Source organism: Nicotiana sylvestris, chromosome 1 (genome assembly GCF_000393655.2).
Source record: "Nicotiana sylvestris chromosome 1, ASM39365v2, whole genome shotgun sequence".
Classification (NCBI taxonomy): Eukaryota; Viridiplantae; Streptophyta; class Magnoliopsida; order Solanales; family Solanaceae; genus Nicotiana; species Nicotiana sylvestris.
In genome coordinates, this window is record NC_091057.1 from 141,518,587 (window position 1) to 141,537,904 (window position 19,318).

Below are 19,318 nucleotides of genomic sequence, written 5' to 3' on the forward strand. Positions count from 1 at the left end.
TGGAAATTTGCCGCAGTCAGAATTTTTCCTATCACTACTAGGTTTCTGTAACATTGCTTAAACTCCACGGATGAGCTTACCTCTATAAATACTACCAGTAACCTAAACTAAGTTTTCCCGTGCCTTCTGCTTATGATCGTTGTTTCTTCTCCTTCAATGGCTTCCCTTACCAACCACTGTTTCTTCCTCATCTTGCTGTTAATCATTTTTTCTGCTTCTTCCGCTAAGGCACAGGAACAATCTTTCCCTTTTTATTCCATTTACAGCTTTGGAGACAGCAACTCTGCTTCTACTTCTGATCATTTAGCTGCTGTACTTGGTCTGCCTTCTCTACAACATTACACCAACGAAGGCGTTGAGTTCGAGTCCGGTATTAGTTTCATGACGCCTGGAGCAACAGTTATGAGTCCCTTTTCCTTCATCAAGAATGGCATCCCGGCGCCTCAGCAGTCTCATCACTCGCAGATTTCTGCCTTTATGAAACTCTTCTATAAGGATTGCTTCTCTTTTCATGACTGCGGCAGAAACAAGGTTCTTCAAAAAGCTATCATCTATATGGATCAGCCTGGTTTTAATGATTATAAGCACTCTCTTTTGCATACAAAATCTATTTCCGAAGTGTCCAAGCTTGTCCCTGATGTTGTGGAGACAATCAAGAGTTCTATCGAACAACTGATCAAAGATGCAGAGGCCAAACACTTTGTGGTTTCTGGAATTATTCCCATGGGTTGCCTTCCAGGTTTTCGAACAATGTTTCCCGAAGACGACAATAGCAGGAAAATTAAATGTCACAAAGGACTAAATTTGTTCGCAACATTGCACAATGATCATCTATGGCAAGCGTTGGAGGAGCTGCGATTGAAGTACCCCGAAGTTGAGATCATATATGCAGATTATTACAAGGCGTTTATGGCGGTTCTACGCAATCATGCATTCTTGGGATTCAAGACAGAGACGTTGATGAAGGTTTGTTGCGGTAGTACTGGAAGCGGTCCGTTTAACTTTGATCCTCTGAGGCAGTGTGGAGAGAAAGGAGCTGTAGCATGTTCAGATAGGGCTTCGCATGTACATTGGGATGGATTTCGATTGACACCTGAGGCGTCGAAGAATATGATTGATACTTTCTTCAGCAAAAAGGGTTTTGTATTTCCAGAGTTCAAGTTCGCCACAAATCATCATACAGCTGCAGCAGAAAGGCACCGTTCCAAGGTTTATGGACGGTTTAGAGATGGTCTAAGGCATTTATTGGAGTTGCATGCTAATAACATAGTGGACTACTAAAATACCAAGTAGTATTTGTTTTGCTCTGTCCAATTTGAGACACATTATCTTTGCTGATGAGATTCGAACAAGCAATGAGTATTGTACTTTGATCTATTGGGTAGGCCCTCAAATATCGTATTGTATGTACAGTGGCTAATACCCTCTTCTTAGTGTATGCCTTTCTTTTTTACCAATCAATAAGAAATTCTTTGATTTGTCTTGAATGATGTAGTGCCTCTTTTTTTCTGTTTTTCTTTTTTTAACTTCTAACACTGAAATTTTGAAATTGAAGACATAAATTAAGGGGAATGGGTATTTTAATTGACAAGTTAGGGGAGCATGACGTTTCTGATATTCATGGTAAGATCTTTTCTATCCTTGGATCCCCAGCTTTTAGATTATACAGCTCGGATCAGCGAGTCAAGGCTGCGATGGGAATTACTCAGGATGTAAAGAGAATGGAATTCTTTCGTCAGACTATGGTGTGAATGATTATCAATGATAAGCTTTAAAGCTTTTGGTGGTTTTTGCATAGCTACTTTGTAAAGTCTGGATGTTGTATTTTTTGTTACCTCGTAGAATATCCACAAATGAACATATATGTGGATGTTGTGGCCTTAAAGTAGGCTGTTTTTGTATAACAAATGCACATGGAAATGTTAGTGTTTTCGTAAAATGCACATGAAGAACAAAGCTTAACTGATGTATTTAGCTATTTGCAGAGAAAGTGATGTTTTTCATGTACTTGTCTTCAAAGTCTAGAAAATAATTTTTTCGCTCATTGCATATATTCTTGATTTGTCTATGCCTGTAATTACAGATGATTGAACTCTAAAAAGTAAAAACAGCACAGCAGGGTTAAGACCTATAGACTTGGACCATGCAAAAAAAATTGTGGGCCAATATGCGGTGGTAACTGATTAAAGATTTCGAACATGAAAATTCAACAGGGGTGATGAAAGGTTGGGCGGCAATAGTCATAACGAACCTGATAACTACTATACTGACTTAGTCAAAGTAAAACCGGCACCAGCATGTTCTTCCCCTGAAAGTGAATGATTTTAGAAAAATCAATCTAAAGAAGCAGTTTAAAACTTTTATTGCAGCAAGTAGAGAAAGAATGTCCTAATGGATATTCATGTAACGCTCTTAAAAAGTAAACCAAAGCATATCATTGTCAGAAGCCAAAAAGGAAAATAGTATTACCTCTGTTCAACTTCGAAGAAGCATTTCAACAAGAACCTGCTCGGCACTAGGCAGGTGAGAGTTGTATTCATGCTACAAGAGTTAGAATTGAGCTTTTAGAATGTGGTCTCTTTATTAGTACTATTTTTCTCTCTACTTAATATCCAGGTCAAGTCAAACTGGGTTGGAATTGCTGTATCTATCGAACAACCAAATCAGAGGTGAAACACCAAGCTGGATATGGGGAACTTTTCACAGAGAGAGCCATTCAAATCAATTCACACATTTACAAGCACCCTTTAGAGTTGGCTTTCTAAATTGCTTTGATATTCATGCAAACCTGCTTACCGGTGAAGTTCCATTACCACCACCTACAGCACTATATGTGGACTTGTCTAGCAATAAATTTGATGGTTTTATTCAGCAATCACCTCTCAAATGCCTGTTCTTCTCATTGCAAATAACAAACTCAGTGGTGCTATCCCTTCTTCAATATGCAGTGCGACCAATCTTGAAGTACTTGACTTGTCCAGCAATAGTTTGAATGGCAGTATACCATCATGCTTAGCTAAACAAAGCCTGACAGTACTGAACCTTGGAGGAAACAATATCAGAGGTAATATGCCTGGAAACTTTTCAGAGGAGTGTCGCTTGGAGACAATATATCTAAGCCATAATCACTTGGAAGGGAAGATTTCTCGGTCTTTATCCAATTGCAGCAATCTAAAGGTGTTAAACGTGGGGAGCAACAAGATAAGTGATATCTTTTCCTGTTGGTTGAGAAGGTTGTCCTATCTCCATGTACTTGTGTTACACTTCAATAATTTCAATGGCAACATTGATTGCTCTGGGGTCAATTACACCTGGCCTGCTCTCCAAATCATTGACCTAGCTTCCAATAATTTTAGCGGCATTCTTCCAAGAAACTTATTCTTGGATCTGGAATCTATGAAGGTGGACTCCGCTATATCACGTGTTGATCACCTATATGCTGCCAATAGAATTTTCTTTGGAGATGATTCAAGCGCACAAGTAGAGATTTACTATCAGGATACTGTCACTCTTACTCTTATGGGACAAGAAATGTCCGCGCCAAAGATTTGGTTTACCTTCAACTCAATTGACTTTTTGAACAACAGTTTCGTTGAGACAGTCGGAGAACTCAAATCTCTTTATCTTCTAAACTTGTCGCACAATGTTCTCAGTGGACAAATCTCACCTGCAACTGGAAATTTGAAACAACTGGGATCACTAGACCTCTCATTCAATAAGTTAAATGGGCATGTCCCGGAGAAGCTCTCAGGCATCCCACAACTTTCGTTCTTAAATTTATCATACAATGAACTTGTGGAAGATACCTCGAGGCAACCAAATTCAAACATTTGATGATAAATCATTCATGGGAAACAAGGGATTGTGCGGCTTCCCAATGAACAGAGCTTGCAATAAGGACAGAGTAGAAGCACCTGTGCAGCCAGCATCTGAAGACGAGCAAATGATTAGCAGGGCTGACAGCTATGTAGCCGCTGGATTAGGCTTTGCAGTGGGTATGACAATCATATTTCTACCGCTCTTGGTTTCCAAAGGACGGAGAGAATGTTACAACAAGCTGGTTGATGGACTAACTTTTTGGTTGTTTAGCATGGTTGATAAAAAGAAAGGACGTACTAGTAGCATTAGCAAACTATATTGGAAGAAGAAAGCAGGGAAATCTCACAGCCAAGTTCCAAGTTCACGCAGATGATTAAAGGCTTTCAGTTCTTTTTATATCATAACACATCTCATTACGTGTAGCTGAATGGACGCATTTCCATTGGCAGCTACGGCGACCATGGGATGCCTCATGACTATTTCATTCCCAATTAGATTAATTGCAAATGAACATTGCTTCCCCGTTATTTATAGTAGTGTTTTTTGTTTGTTGCTGGCTAGATCAATAAATTCTTGATAAAAACCTATAAAGCAGCTTTTCAGAAAAGTGCAATGTGCTAATTGAAATGCATCATAGTTATCGCGAAGCATGTCATTATATTAAGCCGGCAAGTACCGTATTTCGTTACCAGAAAGCTGTTCAGGCATTTCGACAGACGTCCGGTGAGCATAGGTGACAGAATTTCCATTCATAAATTGTCAGGTCCATGTTAAGTGAAGTCATGATCCAAAGAAGTCATTACACTAATAGATCACAATTCACAGAGAATTTAGATTGTGGGATTAAAATCCAACCCAAAATGTTACTCCCTCCGGTCCAAAATAAGTGATTTTTTTGGATGTTTTCACACAGATTAAGAAATCCACCTTTTAGCATTAATTAACAATGGAATTGACCATATTAACCTTTACTATCTCACATAAATACTCCTAATACATATTTCAACACTATTTACTCCAAGGACAATGTAGGAAGAAAATAATTAATTCATTCTTGAAATCTGGAAAAATCACTTATTTTGGACCACAAAAAAAAAAACAACCAAAAAATCACTTATTTTGGATCGGAGGGAGTACTCCATTTTCTTTATTGGAATAAGGAGTTGAGCTGCGGTTCAATAAGTGAAAAAAGTACCTAGTAAAGCATTCTATTAATGAGACTAAGTGAATTTAAGACATCTAACATTTTGCATACTCATCTATCTCTCTCTATATACAAAGGACGGACTTGACAAGATGAGGTGGCACCTCACATAGTGTAGGAATCCTATTTATCTTTTTCCTTAATTTTTTGACCTTTCCTTTCATTTTAATCATTTATCTTATTTTAAAATTTACATTCATAACTCACACCTCTTCATTGAGGGTTGTGACTTTTCTAACTCCATAACCCCCAATTGTTTAATGAGTTATAAATTGAATAATTTAAGGTTTTGATTGAAATTCCATAACTACACAAATAGTATTAAATCTTAACAAAATCAAGCTCAATTACAACTCTTACTAAGAAGGAGACTGACAAAGCAACGGTTTCGACATTTATTGATAACCATTTCAATTTCTTTATATTTAAAAAGCACCTAATTCATCATAATGATTCCATAATGAGGTTTTTCTGTTACAAATTGAAATCGACTGTTACTGTCCAAAAGCAAAAAAACAGAGAAGAAAGTGCTTTTCGGGGACCATATATATGTCCCCGGTATTGTTATCTTTGTGCATTGGTGGTTGAAGAACAAAAATGATATGAACATTGGATTAAAGGTTTTCAGATTGATCGAGAACCATAAATTTTACAAGCAGTCATGGATATTACTCTTGTTAGGTTTGAGAAACAGGGGCAAGTATCTCCTTGATATATATATATATATATATCCTAAGGTTTTGAGGCTTTTACTTTTTAATTTAACACTACAAGAGAACATGACATTAGCTAGGAATCAAAATCCTAGCTAACTTACCAAGATCCTAGCTAACTTCGCTTTAGCTAGGAAATTGACCTTAGCTAAATTCCGTAGCTAATATGCTCTTAGTTAAATTTTTGCTAGAAAATTATGTTATCCGTTGCTAATATAGCTAGGGATATTTGCTTGGCACTAATCCCTCGCAATCATTAGCTAGGACATGTGGTAGCTAAATTCCATGCAAACTTTGTTTGGTCAATGTTGACTTTGTTGAAGCGTAGCTAGGCTATTAGCTAGGGACTTATTCCATGCTAATATTTGCTACGACTAGGCTAGCTAAATTCCAAACAAATTTTTCCTGGTGAGCGTTGATTTCATTACAACATAGCTAGGAATAGCCCTGGCTAAACTTACAAACGTTCTAGCTAGATTACTAGTAGGATTTTTGTCTATAGCTAATTTGGTAGCTAATTTGATAAATATCCTAGGAATAATTCCTATATTATAAATGATGAATACGAATGTAATTTTCTACATAATTCGACATGAGACGAAATAAGCAATTAAATTCATTAATTTGAACGTAAGCATAATCATAGTACTATTAATCCTAGAACAACGAAGTATATATATGTCTATTGGTAAATAAAACATGTCTTAACTTAAATAATTAATAACATAAAGTCTACTATTCTAAGATGGGGGACAACCAGAGCCGCTTGGTGGTGGTTGAGAAGGTAAATCAAGCATCTCACGCACGACAGCACGAGCCGCAACTTTTACTTCTTCTTGCATATCCTCCCGAATATCTGCTTGCACTCGTGCCAACATGTTCTCCATCCGTTGCTCCATTGCACGATCAAGAAGTTGTTGAAATTCAGGTGTATCAAAAACTTGTTGAGTAGGAACATTTGGAGGATTAAAAGCACTAGAGGATGCACAATTAGTGTCCAGTGAATCTGCCAGAAGACAATTTTTGGGACCAAGACCATATATTCTTCCTTTTTTTGCGCCTCCAACTGTTTCAATCCAAGTTTTCAATAGTTGCTCATCTGGTATAGTTTTCAACAAATCCACAATAGTTTCTTCGCTAGTTTTTTCTCCTTCCTCATCTCCATTTGTTGCCATGTTTCTTTCCATCTCTTCATCACCTACTTCAAAACCTTCTTCATCCCTTGAAGTTGAAGTCTCACCTATCTTCTCCTTAATAATATCTGTAAATGTATTCTGAAAAGAATTATAGTAATTAGTTATTACATAGAATAGAAAAGTTACATAGAATAGATTGGTGTGAAGCAGTCAAGATTGTTTTGTAATGAAAGAACATTCTTGGGACAGAAGAAAAGGACCCCTGTAGGCATATCTAGCACATAATTGGTAGCTCTCCTGCAGCTTTAGTTTATACATTTAACATGCACATAACTTATACAAGTGTGCATCTTCGTGTGTGTGTTCAGTTAACATACTCAAAAGAAAATTAATTACCATGTTTATGACTAAAAAATGGTCATACTAATGTCTTAAGTTACACATCTAGTCAGATCACATTAAAAAAATGGTGTGATATACTAATATATTAGTCACTAATAAGAGAACTTCCATAGTAGTCTATTGAATCTAACTCACTTTTAGTTATCCAAATGATCACTGATCTTTTACTTCCGACTAGTTCAAAGACATTCATCCACTCATCGTAAGGAAAACATGCATGTGACAATAAGTTTTCCGTAAAGATATGTAATTTCATGTACATCTCTGTTGAAGATCTTTGTCTTGATCACATAATCAAAACAAATAAAAACCTGAAGTTCACGTAATCCTCTTGGATATCGCACCTGATTTCCTGGTTTCTAGGGGTTGTTATTGGTGATGTCCAGATATTATCCATTCTACACTGTAGTACTTGCTGGAAAGCCAAATAATGAACCTTAATGGACCAAGCTAACACTATTATGTAGTTAGTACCATACCTCACTCAAGATCCATTAAGTTGACACTATTGCAGTCAGTACCATATATCACTCAAGATCCGCTGTCTCGCTGTTTTGCATCGTAAGCTTAGTTCTGATAGTTTATATAAGCAGTTGCAATAGTTTATATAAGCAGTTGCAATATTCTTTTATCCTAAGCCGAGGGTCTACCGCAAACAACCTCTGTATGGCAACATCACTCCACTTTGGCAAATCAGAGAAGAGATCACTCAAGTGCAGAATATGACCTCAGAGTTGTGTGGTCGTTTGTATAAGTTCAGTTTTTATATATATAAACAGTGTCATTGGCAAGAAATATATATATATATATAACAGTGCCATTGGCAAGAAAGTTGTTTTTAACTTGACAAACTTATTTTTCAACAAGTACTTAATTGAGATACTGTAATTCTACTAAAATAAGATTACTAAGGATTATAACTTTTAAACCTATCTTTACAAATTTAAGGAAACGACTGCCTTTAGTATAGAGATTTCAACCAAAAGTCCAACTAAAATAAGATTACTAAAGATTTTAATTATTAAGCCTATCTTTACAAATTTAAGGAAACGGCTGCCTTTAGTTTAGGGATTTCAACCAAAAGTCCAAAGACCGTAATTAATAATAATAATAATTAATAATTATAATAATAATTTGATAGAGACTAGCTTGGATTCATTGCTAGCTAAACAACCAAAATTGACAAAAAAGATTAGCGCCATATTTAACTTCCCGCTAAAAGGAAACATTTGTAGTACCTTTTAGCTAGGGATTAGCCACAGAATGTAATCCTAGCTAAAAGACAAATCTTCCGCAAAAATTTTAGCGTCAAAATAGGATTCCCGCTAATATTTGGCTATAGATTAGCTAAGGAGACTTTCCTAGCTAGCGCATTGCTAGGGATGCGCTACGAACTGTGTCCCTAGCTAAACTACGCTCTTTTGGAAAAATAAATTTAGCGCCAAGTTAGAATTTTCGCTAAATATTAGCTATAAATTTGGCTAGGAAAAATCTGTAGCTATCATTTAGTAAGGAATAGTCCCTAGTTGATTCTTAGCTATTTTGTGACTATATTTTTAATCGAAAACGTTCGCATGAAAATAGGACTTTTCTAGGTACATCCCTAGCTAAATGCTTATATTAGCTAGGGAAGTCCCACGCTAATTTTCCATGCTAATGGCCTGTTCTTTTGTAGTGTATAACCTTCATAAGCAAGTATTTCGCTGATGCAACTGATCTCAAAGCAAATAATTTCAAATAGAGTATATTACACGCTTTCATTTTATGCTTCAACTTTAGTTGAATGGTTTCTATGTTACACACTTTCATTGTATGCTTCACTTTTTGTTGAACTATTTCGTTACTATTATTATTCATGTCCTTTTATTTAGAAAAATGAGTATTTTCCATGATAATTATTGTTTGAGAGATGAGATGGCTCTACTTAGTTTTTATTCTCTCTTTTTTTTTCCTATTATTTTTTCTTCTTTTTCTTGCGTCGGATAAGACATTTGCTTTGAGTGAAGCGTATGTACCAGTATTCCCTTTATTGCAAAATCCTACATATGGTTGTTTCATATTATTTTCTATCTGTCATATTATATTTACTTGTATTATATATTTTTATTGTTTGGATTATGCTCCCCCTACAGATCAATTTTATACAAATAGTTCTACAGTGTTAAGATAGTAGAGTAAGAAACAAAATATTAAGAATTTTGCAAAAAATTGGATGAAATGGGAGTTACGTTGTTTGGATAACCTTGTCTCCTTCTAAAAGACTCTCCTCCCCATTTTTTACATGGAACTCTATTTAAATGGATGTGGTGTTGAAATTGTAAAAACTAATTAGAGAAAAGAAAAGGAGTAAAAAACTAGGAGCTGATAGTGCTTTTCTTTTTAAAGGTATGTTACTTCGTGAGGAACTTGGTAATTTTTATAAATAAATGATTTCAAAAGAGTAGCTTGCTACTATGAAAATCCATGCTCACCAAGTTTTTACGTTTGCTCATACCTATATTACATGAAGAGGGTCATTTCCACAATAAGAATGTGAAACAACAACTTTAAGTATTCTCAGTAAATTAAACTAAATCAGTGTTACTAATACTTCTATGTATGTATCGGTTCTTGATATAGTGATGTTCAATATGAATTGGATATTTTTAAAGCTTAAACTTACCATTCTACCCTTAATGAAAAACTTTTATAATCATATAAATACTCTGAGCTCCTTTTTGACTTGTTTAGGACTACAAATTTCAAAAATCTTCATTTTTTCTTAAATTTCGTGCCAAGTCAAACATGTTCATATAAATTGGAACGGAGGGAGTATTAACCAGGGAACAGTTGAAGAACAAGAAAAAAATATAAAAAAGAGTACAAAAAAAAAAAAAGAACAAACAAGTAATTGTACTTGCCTATGATGAGTGTTGATTTATTTTGTTATATTTCTTTCTCTTTTTTATTTCACATATCCTCTTCCATCTTTTTCGGGAGAAATTCAAAAATAGCTTGATTTACAAGTGGTCATTCAAAAATAGCTACAGTTTCAAAAGTAACCGAAATTTAGCCACTTTTCATGTAAAGATAAATCTGAAAAAAATACTATTCAAAATCCGAAAAATACTCCAGTATAATATACCAGTTTAGCATAATATACTGGAGATTGGAGCATATTATACTGGAACTCTCCTTGTATTGGAGTTCCAGCATAATATGCTGGAAGTTCATACACAGATATACCGATCTCCAGTATATAATGCTGGAGCTTTCCGTGTTGCAGCAAAACAGTGACTATATGACTTTGCAAACACTGGTTAGTTTTGAATGACCAGTCTGAAAACTATCTAGCCCGTGTTATTTTTACTTCTTTTTTCAATAGCGGAAACTTTCAAAAATATTTTAAATAATTAAACTTAAATATGCATAAAACATAAATTACGGGAATGTATTATTATTTCTGAAAATAATATTACAATTTTTTATTGAAACTTCCTTTTCACTTTTTAGAAACAAAAGAGCTAATTTAATTTATAAATACATATAAGCTTTACATATATTGTTTGAGGAATGCCCTCATAACCAACTGCAACAATATGTATGCTGCTTGAAGTATAGATATCACTGAAAATATTTATTGATGATTTAACCAACTCTGGAATAAATTTATCTATATATGTATATTGTAAGAAATTATTTATCTCTTCTATCCCAATTGCATTTTCAGAAAAGATCATTTCAATTTATGATTGTATCTTATTATCAAGCGAAGCGCGAATAAATTCACTAGTCTGAAACATAAACTTAGGGAAAAAAAATAAAATATTTACTTGCAAAATATACCGACTTTATTTTTTTACTTTGTGATAAACTTATATTTTTGAATGGTTTGGAGAATTAATACACGCCTTAAACGTAATAAATGCATGATTCCAGGTTACTATTTGGTGTCACTAGAGTATCAGATTGAATTAGGATCTTGAAACAAAATTTAGTACCATACCTGATGCCAGCGAGAGAGAGAGAGACATAGCAAATGGAAAAAAGAAAAAGACAAAAAAGAGAGAGACTTTTAGTTGTTAAAAATCTTATTGTTTACATAAGTATAATATAGAGCTACTCCATCAGTAGAGATATCCTTAAAAGGACTAGATAATAGTATTCTCTTCATCTGAATCTTGTGCAAAGCAATCCATGTAAGGATATACTAAATCACAAAGTTCCAGAGAATTAAGAATAGGGCCATAAGCTCTACGTTTCTGATCCTCTATCATGTCAAGGGATAATCCCCATTCCTTGAGCTTCTTATCGTCGTGATGAAATGCTAGGCTGTATTCCCCTCCCTGCCCTAATTGCAGCACTTGAAATTCACAAGTTCTCATCCTGTTAAGATCCTCAAACTGCTCAATAGTCCACTCGAACCATTTCATTAGAAAGATGCGACTGCTCAGTCCATGTGTAACAATTATGATGTTGGTCTCTTGAGATGGATCCTCACAAAACTTCTTCATCTCTATGTCCCTCCTTAAGCATTCAACAAAACCTGCACTTTATTAATTGTATGAGTTTAAATCTTAAGCATGAGTACCAGAGGCGGATGCAAGGTATAACACTTAAATCCTAGATCCGCCTCTGATGAGTACTGTTAAAAAGTATTTATATAATTCATAACCTGATAAAAGATAATACCAGCTAAACAGACTAAAATACTACAAAATTATCTGTATATATAACTTAAAAGGTATTTTACCACCTCCTAATTTTAATTACTAGCAGAAGAGAGGAGTGTGATTCCTCTTGTTTTTTTTTTTTGTTTGTAACTTTTTCTTAGGTAGGTGGCTAGAGACACTGGAGGAAGACCTTCTGAGCTTAGAAATGAAGAAAAGTCAAACAGATTATTTTCTTCACTAGTCAAATCAAATTCGAGTTTACTTAATATCCACTCCAAATGAATGCTCAAGGTAACATATACTCCCTTCCCTCTATTCCAATTTATGTAAATCTGTTTGATTGTACACGGAGTTTAAGAAAAATAAAGACTTATTTGTAGTTTTAGACAAGTTAAAAAGGGAGAAGAGTATTTGTGTGGTTAGAAAAACTTCCCATTAAGGTTATAATTGTAAGTTTAATCTAAATTATTTTCAAATTTAGAAATGAGTCATTATTTTTTGAACGGACCAAAAACAAAATAGGTTCATATAAACTGGAACGGAGAGAATAATAACTTATTTGGACTAGGTTTTAACATATATTTTTTCACCATATTGATATGAGATGAATCATACTTTTCATCTAGTTTTCAAATATTTAAATTTTGTTTTTAAGATATTAAAAAAATCTAATTCAATTTAATTTTAAATATTAGTCAAATTGAGTCTCGAAAAGTGAAATGTGACAAACAAAAGTGAATGGAGGGAATAACTAGGAAAGTGGAAAATTACAACTTACTTTTAGAATACTTAAACTTTAATTAAAAAAGATCTAATATAGTCCGATTTTGTTCTAAAATTGGTTAAAAGAGAACTTACTTGATATGCGGTCATAAACTTCAGCCCCAGTTTCACCTCCAGTAACTCTATAATAAAACCTCCCGTACGTCACTCGTTCCTCTTTAACCTTTGCAATACTTGCAGGGTCATGATAGTTACCAAAACTCAATTCTCTGAGCCTGTACTCTTCCTTCACTCCCATCACTTTCCTTTTCGGGAACGACTGGCCGATCTCTCTCAACGTCCTTCTGGTGCGCTCTGCAGGTGAAACATAGAAGAAGACCTTCCAATTGTTAGATTCAACAGCATTTTCAGAAGTGATCAGTTTCTTGATGAGGGAGCCAGTTTGCTTGGCTTGCTCAATCCCTTTTTGGGTCAGTTCAATTTTGTGATTTGGGGTTGTTCCGTAGACGTTAATGTCAGTATTTGCTAAACATTCACCATGTCGGACTAGGATTATGCGTTTGGGCAAATGGTTGCTGCAGGTAGTGTGAGTTGTGCCATTGGTTAGCTTTTTGCCAAGAGACATTATATTTGAGCAGATAGATACGAAGGGAATTAGTAGAAAGTCTAGTAATGAAGTCTATTGTTTGTTTGTTTATGCTATTTGGGTGAATATCATGCAACAAGTTCAGGTTGTATATATATATTGGTTTTTGGTATAGGTTTGAAAGTGATGGCCCAAGCTTCAACTTGGACTGAGCATCGGAGACTTAGAAAACGTATAATATAAGCTGGAGTTTAAGTTCAATATTGCTCGACGCTGTAAAAATTATTTGAACGAGTTACTTATAAGAGAATAGTATGTAAATTTCTACTATTATCAAACAGTTGAAGATATGTGTTTTACTCGTAAATAGTTCCTATAAAAGATAACTAATTACTCTTAGATATACTTTACGTCCAATAAAACAAAGTTATTATCGAACAAAACCTTGCGAAGAAGAACTAAAATTAACATTCTCTTAATGAATACCCTGCCTAAATATTCTCTGAAGTCTGAACTACGTACGTAACGTTCCAAGAACTTTCCACATGTTGGCATCTTGTGTCCTTTTCCTCTTTAATTCTGTGTTAAACTTCCTCTTTCTTTAGTGGAAGACAACGTAAGAACCTGTCAAAAGGGACTAGACAATATATGTTGATTTAACGTGTCCTGCAGAATCATCCTGGCCCTAAACAAACGGCAAAATTTGTAGTAATAAAGTTACTTTCACTTAAACATTCAAGTTACATCTTTAAAGTTACAAATTTGTACCGGACTCCGGAATCAAAATACGGTCCAATAACAATGGTCTCAAACATTAATTCTTTTCTTTATTTCTTAGATAATTCAGTAAATAATTTCTTTCAAAAATTGAATTTTAAGGCTTGGGACCTCAGAATTCATTTCCGGGCATACGCCCAAGTCCCATATTTTACTACGGACCTCCCGGGATCGTCGGAACACGGATCCGGGTCCGGGTCCGTTTGCTAAAAATATTGACCAAAGTCAACCATAATGAAATTTTTAACTCTAAAATTTCTATTTCTCATATTTTCACCTAGAAGGCTTTCCGGATATAGATCCGGACCACGCACGTAAATCAAGGTGGGGCAAAAAGGAGGTTTTTAGGTCTCGGAACACTGAATTCACTTGCAACACAAGTGATGACCAAATTCATGCAGTACACAATACAAAGATTTAAATAGATAATTATAAATGAAAAAATTATTAAAATACAAGTTAATAATTAGGCAGGAAAAGAATAAAATATAATTTTCTATGAGTATTAATCAATATGAAACATCGAATACTAACTTATTTGTCGAAATCAAAATAATTGAATATCGTCTAAATCTACGGACATAAACAATCAAAGTTTAATTAGATACATGTAAATTTTTTTTTTACTTATTTACATATTATGTTGTACAAACCATATCACTAATTGGCTGCCGGAGAAACTAAATTGATTTGATATTTTAACTAAATCTATGGTTGAATAAATTTCAAATCTCAAAATTCAAAATTAATTAAGCTCAATGATTGCAAGTTTTGGTCAATAGAATTCTTGCAACTGTAGTTTGTCGGCAATACAAATATGAAGATTACCAAACCATTTTCGAAATAATTCGTCTTTTAAAAAATTATGCATTTATAACAAACTATATTCATGTATCTCAAACTTATGCACTATTGTTTTTTTAAGGTAGTAGCATGACAAGGTACACATACTTACTTTTTTAATTTAACAACTTAGTGCTTAATACATATCAATACTATCATTCATAATATTTTTATTATTGTAATGGTAGAATATTAAATAATTCACGAGTTTCCACAAATTTTAAGACGAAACACTCTAAACCATAAATCAAACAAGAAATATATTAAAAGTTTTTATTCTATGTTTATCAATTAAACTGGAAATTGGAAGAGTCAATCTAAAAAGAATCTCAACAAGGTAGTATGTATAGAGAAAGACATAAAGTTCACCAATAAATACTTTATAAGTAAAAAAAATAAAAATATAGGAAAGGTCCTTTTCCATTAGAGAAAGTTAATTAAAACTACAAGGACATTATGTGAATGAGAAAATCAAACTACCATTGTAAATAATGGAACATGTCGAAACTTCTAATGATACTGACACATATAAATTTTTTCCTTGAAAATTGATGAAATCTTCTTTACCTAAACACGTTGAAACTCTATCGTAAAATGTCTCACGACGTTGTTTGTCGAGGATAGTGTGTGAAGATCATTGTTAATTTCTATTTTCGGGCGCAAAACTAAAGAACTCTTACGAACTAATGTATGGCTATGAGCTTGTCGTTTTTTTCACTATGGATCTCATTTGTATAGGGTATTGTAGCTTTTCACCTCCATTTTGTGAATGGAATACAAAAAGGAATGGTTGTGACTTTTAACAAAGAACATGAAACGTTGGCTTGGTTGTTTTTTAGAATATTATATTTAGATTAGTTAGGTTTTTAAGAAGGGCATTTTGGCAATTCAACTTTTATGTCAAAGGGTTCCCACTTTTATAATAATATAGATATAGATATAAATAGATAGATTTAAGAAGGACATTTTGGTAATTCAACTTTTATGTTAAAGCCACTTTTATAATAATATAAATAGATATAGATTATTTGAGAAAACTGAAGGCAATTTCTCTTCCATCAATCAGCCAAGACCACCCATGGGAGATAACTAGGAATCTCATCCTTAAAAATTCTTAATTGAGCGGTAAGAGAATATCTACTTGTCCTTCCTTCTGTTAAATTATATTCTTATGTAAACTTGGGTAAGTAAATATGTAGGTTATACATATGTTTACAGTTCGACATGAAATTATAGGATGTATGGGTCAAAATTTGACCACGGTAGTTGATTCTGCTGGAACTCCGCCCAAGCGACGGATAGCGAGAAACATCACGACCAACTTCAGTCTAAGCACCTATGGTGTACGTTAAGTTGAAAGTAACACTCAAGTGACAACAAAAAGGTGGCCGCGTGAAGATACATCAACCAGAGAATACGACAAGGGTCCCAAAATTATATATATATATATATATATATATAGATAGAGGGGAAATCCTCGAAGTAAGGGGGCTTTTCTCTCTTTATTCTTCTCCATCAAATTCTTTCCAAAAAGGAAGAATAATGGATCAACCTCTCTACCTCGCGAAATAGTGCAAACATCAATAAAGATTAATCACTCTTATTTTTTTACTTATTATTTTTCAATTCATCTTCAAATCTGGAGTTTATTGTACTTGACTAAGATTTACCTCATTATTACATAAATTATTTTAATAAAAAAGGTTTTGATATCTTTTGGTCAAACAAAGGACAATTTCGAACTTGTCATAATCAAAAGACTTACCCTAATTAAGTCAACTAATTAACTTTGTTTGTTCTCCTTATATATGTCCTTTTTGTTGGAATAACGAAAGACTAGACTTAACTAGAAAGTTAAGTCAAGTCGAGTGGAGTCAAGATTGATGTCCAGCGTTGTAGGGATCGACGACCCGTGTACCACACGGTCTTCGTTTAGCGTATGAGTAGAGTCAGGTTCTAAGTTTGTGAAATTACATGAATATCACGAAGAAATTATCCGATCTTACTGGAGAAATACTGCATTCACAAATTTGTTTCTCAGGATACAGTCACTCTTACTCTTAAGGGACAAGAAATGTCCGTGCCAGGAAGAATCCCTGAGACAGTTAGAGAACTTAAATCTCTTTACCTTCTAAACGTATCGCACAATGCTCTCACTGGCCAAATTCCACTTGCAATTGGAAATTTGAACCAATTGGGATCGCTAGACCTCTCATTCAATAAGTTATATGGGCATGTCCCAGAGAAGCTCTCAGGCATCCCACATCTTTCTTTCTTAAATTTATTATACAATCAACTTGGTGGATTGATAGACTTGTGAAGATCCTAATTAGTATATATAATTTATCATCAAATATATCTGTTTGGAAATTGATTCATCGACTTATAACTTACTCATATGCATCGCTGAATATAAAACAAAATGTCTGACTTATATCTATATATATATATATAGATAAGGGTCGGGGTTTTTTTTAGGGATTGATAGACTTGTAAGGATCCTAATTAGTATATATAACTAGTACAATTATCCGCGCTTCGCGCGGTAAGTTAGTGAATTTAGAAAAGAAAATTTTAATAACACAAATTTAGATAGAAGAGATAAAATATTTATTTGCTTGGAGACAAAACTTTTTTCCTCTACTAACAGAAAGTATAAAGAAAGAAAAAAAAACGAACTATCCATAGAAATCGATCAAAAGGAAAAGAAAATTATTTTTCTTTTGGATTGAATGCTGCTCCTATCAAGGAATATATGTCAGATCCTATTTTGATATTATTTGCTTTCACTGGGCCATGTTATATATTTACTATTATTTAGCCAAGGTTTTAGGTAAGATGAACTATGGCCTTCTTGATGCACTATGATATATGGTATAATCTTAAATATCTCGCTTCAAAGGTTACTAAGGTTATTTTAATCCTATTATCAAAAGAGAAAAGGAAATCATTTTATTTAAATCAAGTGAAACAACAACAATAATAACAATAAAAAAGAAAAACAACACTTATAACTATGATATTATAAGTATTTAAATCAGAAAATCACCGGAGAATTGCTTATAATGAATACCATAATTAGAGGACTGACATAAATTAATAAAATACTTCTAGTTCAATCACTTTAGTCGTCAAATTTTACGATAAGTTAGGAAATGTAATCGAGATTTTCTTTAAATCTTGGATCAATGCTCTCATATTCATACAGATGAGTAGACATGAAGCATACCAAACAAACAATAACAATAACAACAAACCCAGTTTGATCCCAACATGTGGGGTCTGGGGAGGGTAATCTGTACGCAGACCTTACCCCTACCTAATGCAGGTAGAGAGGATGTTTCCAATAGACTTTAGGCAAGAAGGGCAAGAAGAGGAAGAGGGAAGCAAGTAAGGAAAAAGATGGAAGAGAAAAAGGGGAGATAAAGGATAAGTAGTATCAAATAATAGCAAGGGAATACAATACCTGAGGCGAACAAAATCACATATCGTAACAAAAATCTAAGAATATGAAGGGACATGCACGCTACTAAGCCTATCGGTAAACACTATAAACTACCTACTAACCTTCTACCTTAATCCTCGACCTCCACACCCTCCTATCAAGGGTCATGTCCTCAGTGAGCTGAAGCAGCGCCATGTCCTGCCTAATCACTTCTCCCCAGTACTTCTTAGGCCTACCTCGACCCCTTCTCAAACTCTCCATGGACAACCTCTCACACCTCCAGACAGGGGAATCAATGCTTCTTCTCTTAACATGTCCGAACCATCTCAGTCGCAACTCCCGCATCTTGTCCTCCATGGAGGCTACTCCCACTCTGTCCCGGATAGCTTCATTCTTAATCCTATCTCGCCTGGTACACCCACACATCCATCTCAACATCCTCATCTATGCTACTCTCATCTTCTGCACGTGGGAGTTCTTGACTGGCCAACACTCAGCCCCATACAGCATAACAGGTCGAACCACCACTCGATAAAACTTACCCTTAAGTCTTAACGGCACAGTCCTATCACATAGGACACCAGAAGCGAGCCACCACTTCAACCATTCCACTCCGATGTGATATGTGATATCTTCGTCAATCTCCCCGTCACCCTGTATAATAGACCCGAGATACCAAACAAATACAAAAATAATATATTTCAATAAAAATTGTGACATGAACTAATGTTATTGGCATTACTACCAGAATGATAAGTTCTACAAAGATTTTTTTATAATAAAGTATGAGAATTGGTCTTTGAGAAGCACATCTAACATTCGTTTAAGTTGACCTCTTCCTGAATGCTCAACAATTGAAGTGCATAATTAACATATCATATGTTGTGCCGGGTAAGAGAAAAAGCATCACATTGAGTCCGAAACCTAAATAATGGTATTTTGGACTCAAAATTCCTTTATACAGTTAAAAAAAATTACATTTCTAACTAAAATGCAGTATGCAGTATTATACTGCATT

The 19,318-nt window shown here is 34.3% G+C and overlaps 2 protein-coding genes across 2 annotated transcripts; one reads left to right on the forward strand and one right to left on the reverse strand.

The window, feature by feature from the left end:
- The first annotated feature begins 156 nt into the window (after positions 1-156).
- Positions 157-1,751, forward strand: LOC138875374 (GDSL esterase/lipase At5g45910-like). Its single transcript, XM_070154201.1, has 2 exons — positions 157-1,238; positions 1,556-1,751. Exons 1-2 carry the CDS (start codon positions 157-159, stop codon positions 1,749-1,751), a joined length of 1,278 nt encoding a protein of 425 aa, XP_070010302.1.
- Positions 1,752-11,308: 9,557 nt separating this feature from the next.
- On the reverse strand, positions 11,309-13,363 carry LOC104239450 (phosphoglycerate mutase-like protein AT74H). Its single transcript, XM_009794080.2, has 2 exons — positions 12,785-13,363; positions 11,309-11,799 (listed from the first exon to the last, which is right to left on the reverse strand). Exons 1-2 carry the CDS (start codon positions 13,272-13,274, stop codon positions 11,405-11,407), a joined length of 885 nt encoding a protein of 294 aa, XP_009792382.1. The 5' UTR covers positions 13,275-13,363; the 3' UTR covers positions 11,309-11,404.
- Positions 13,364-19,318: the final 5,955 nt, after the last annotated feature.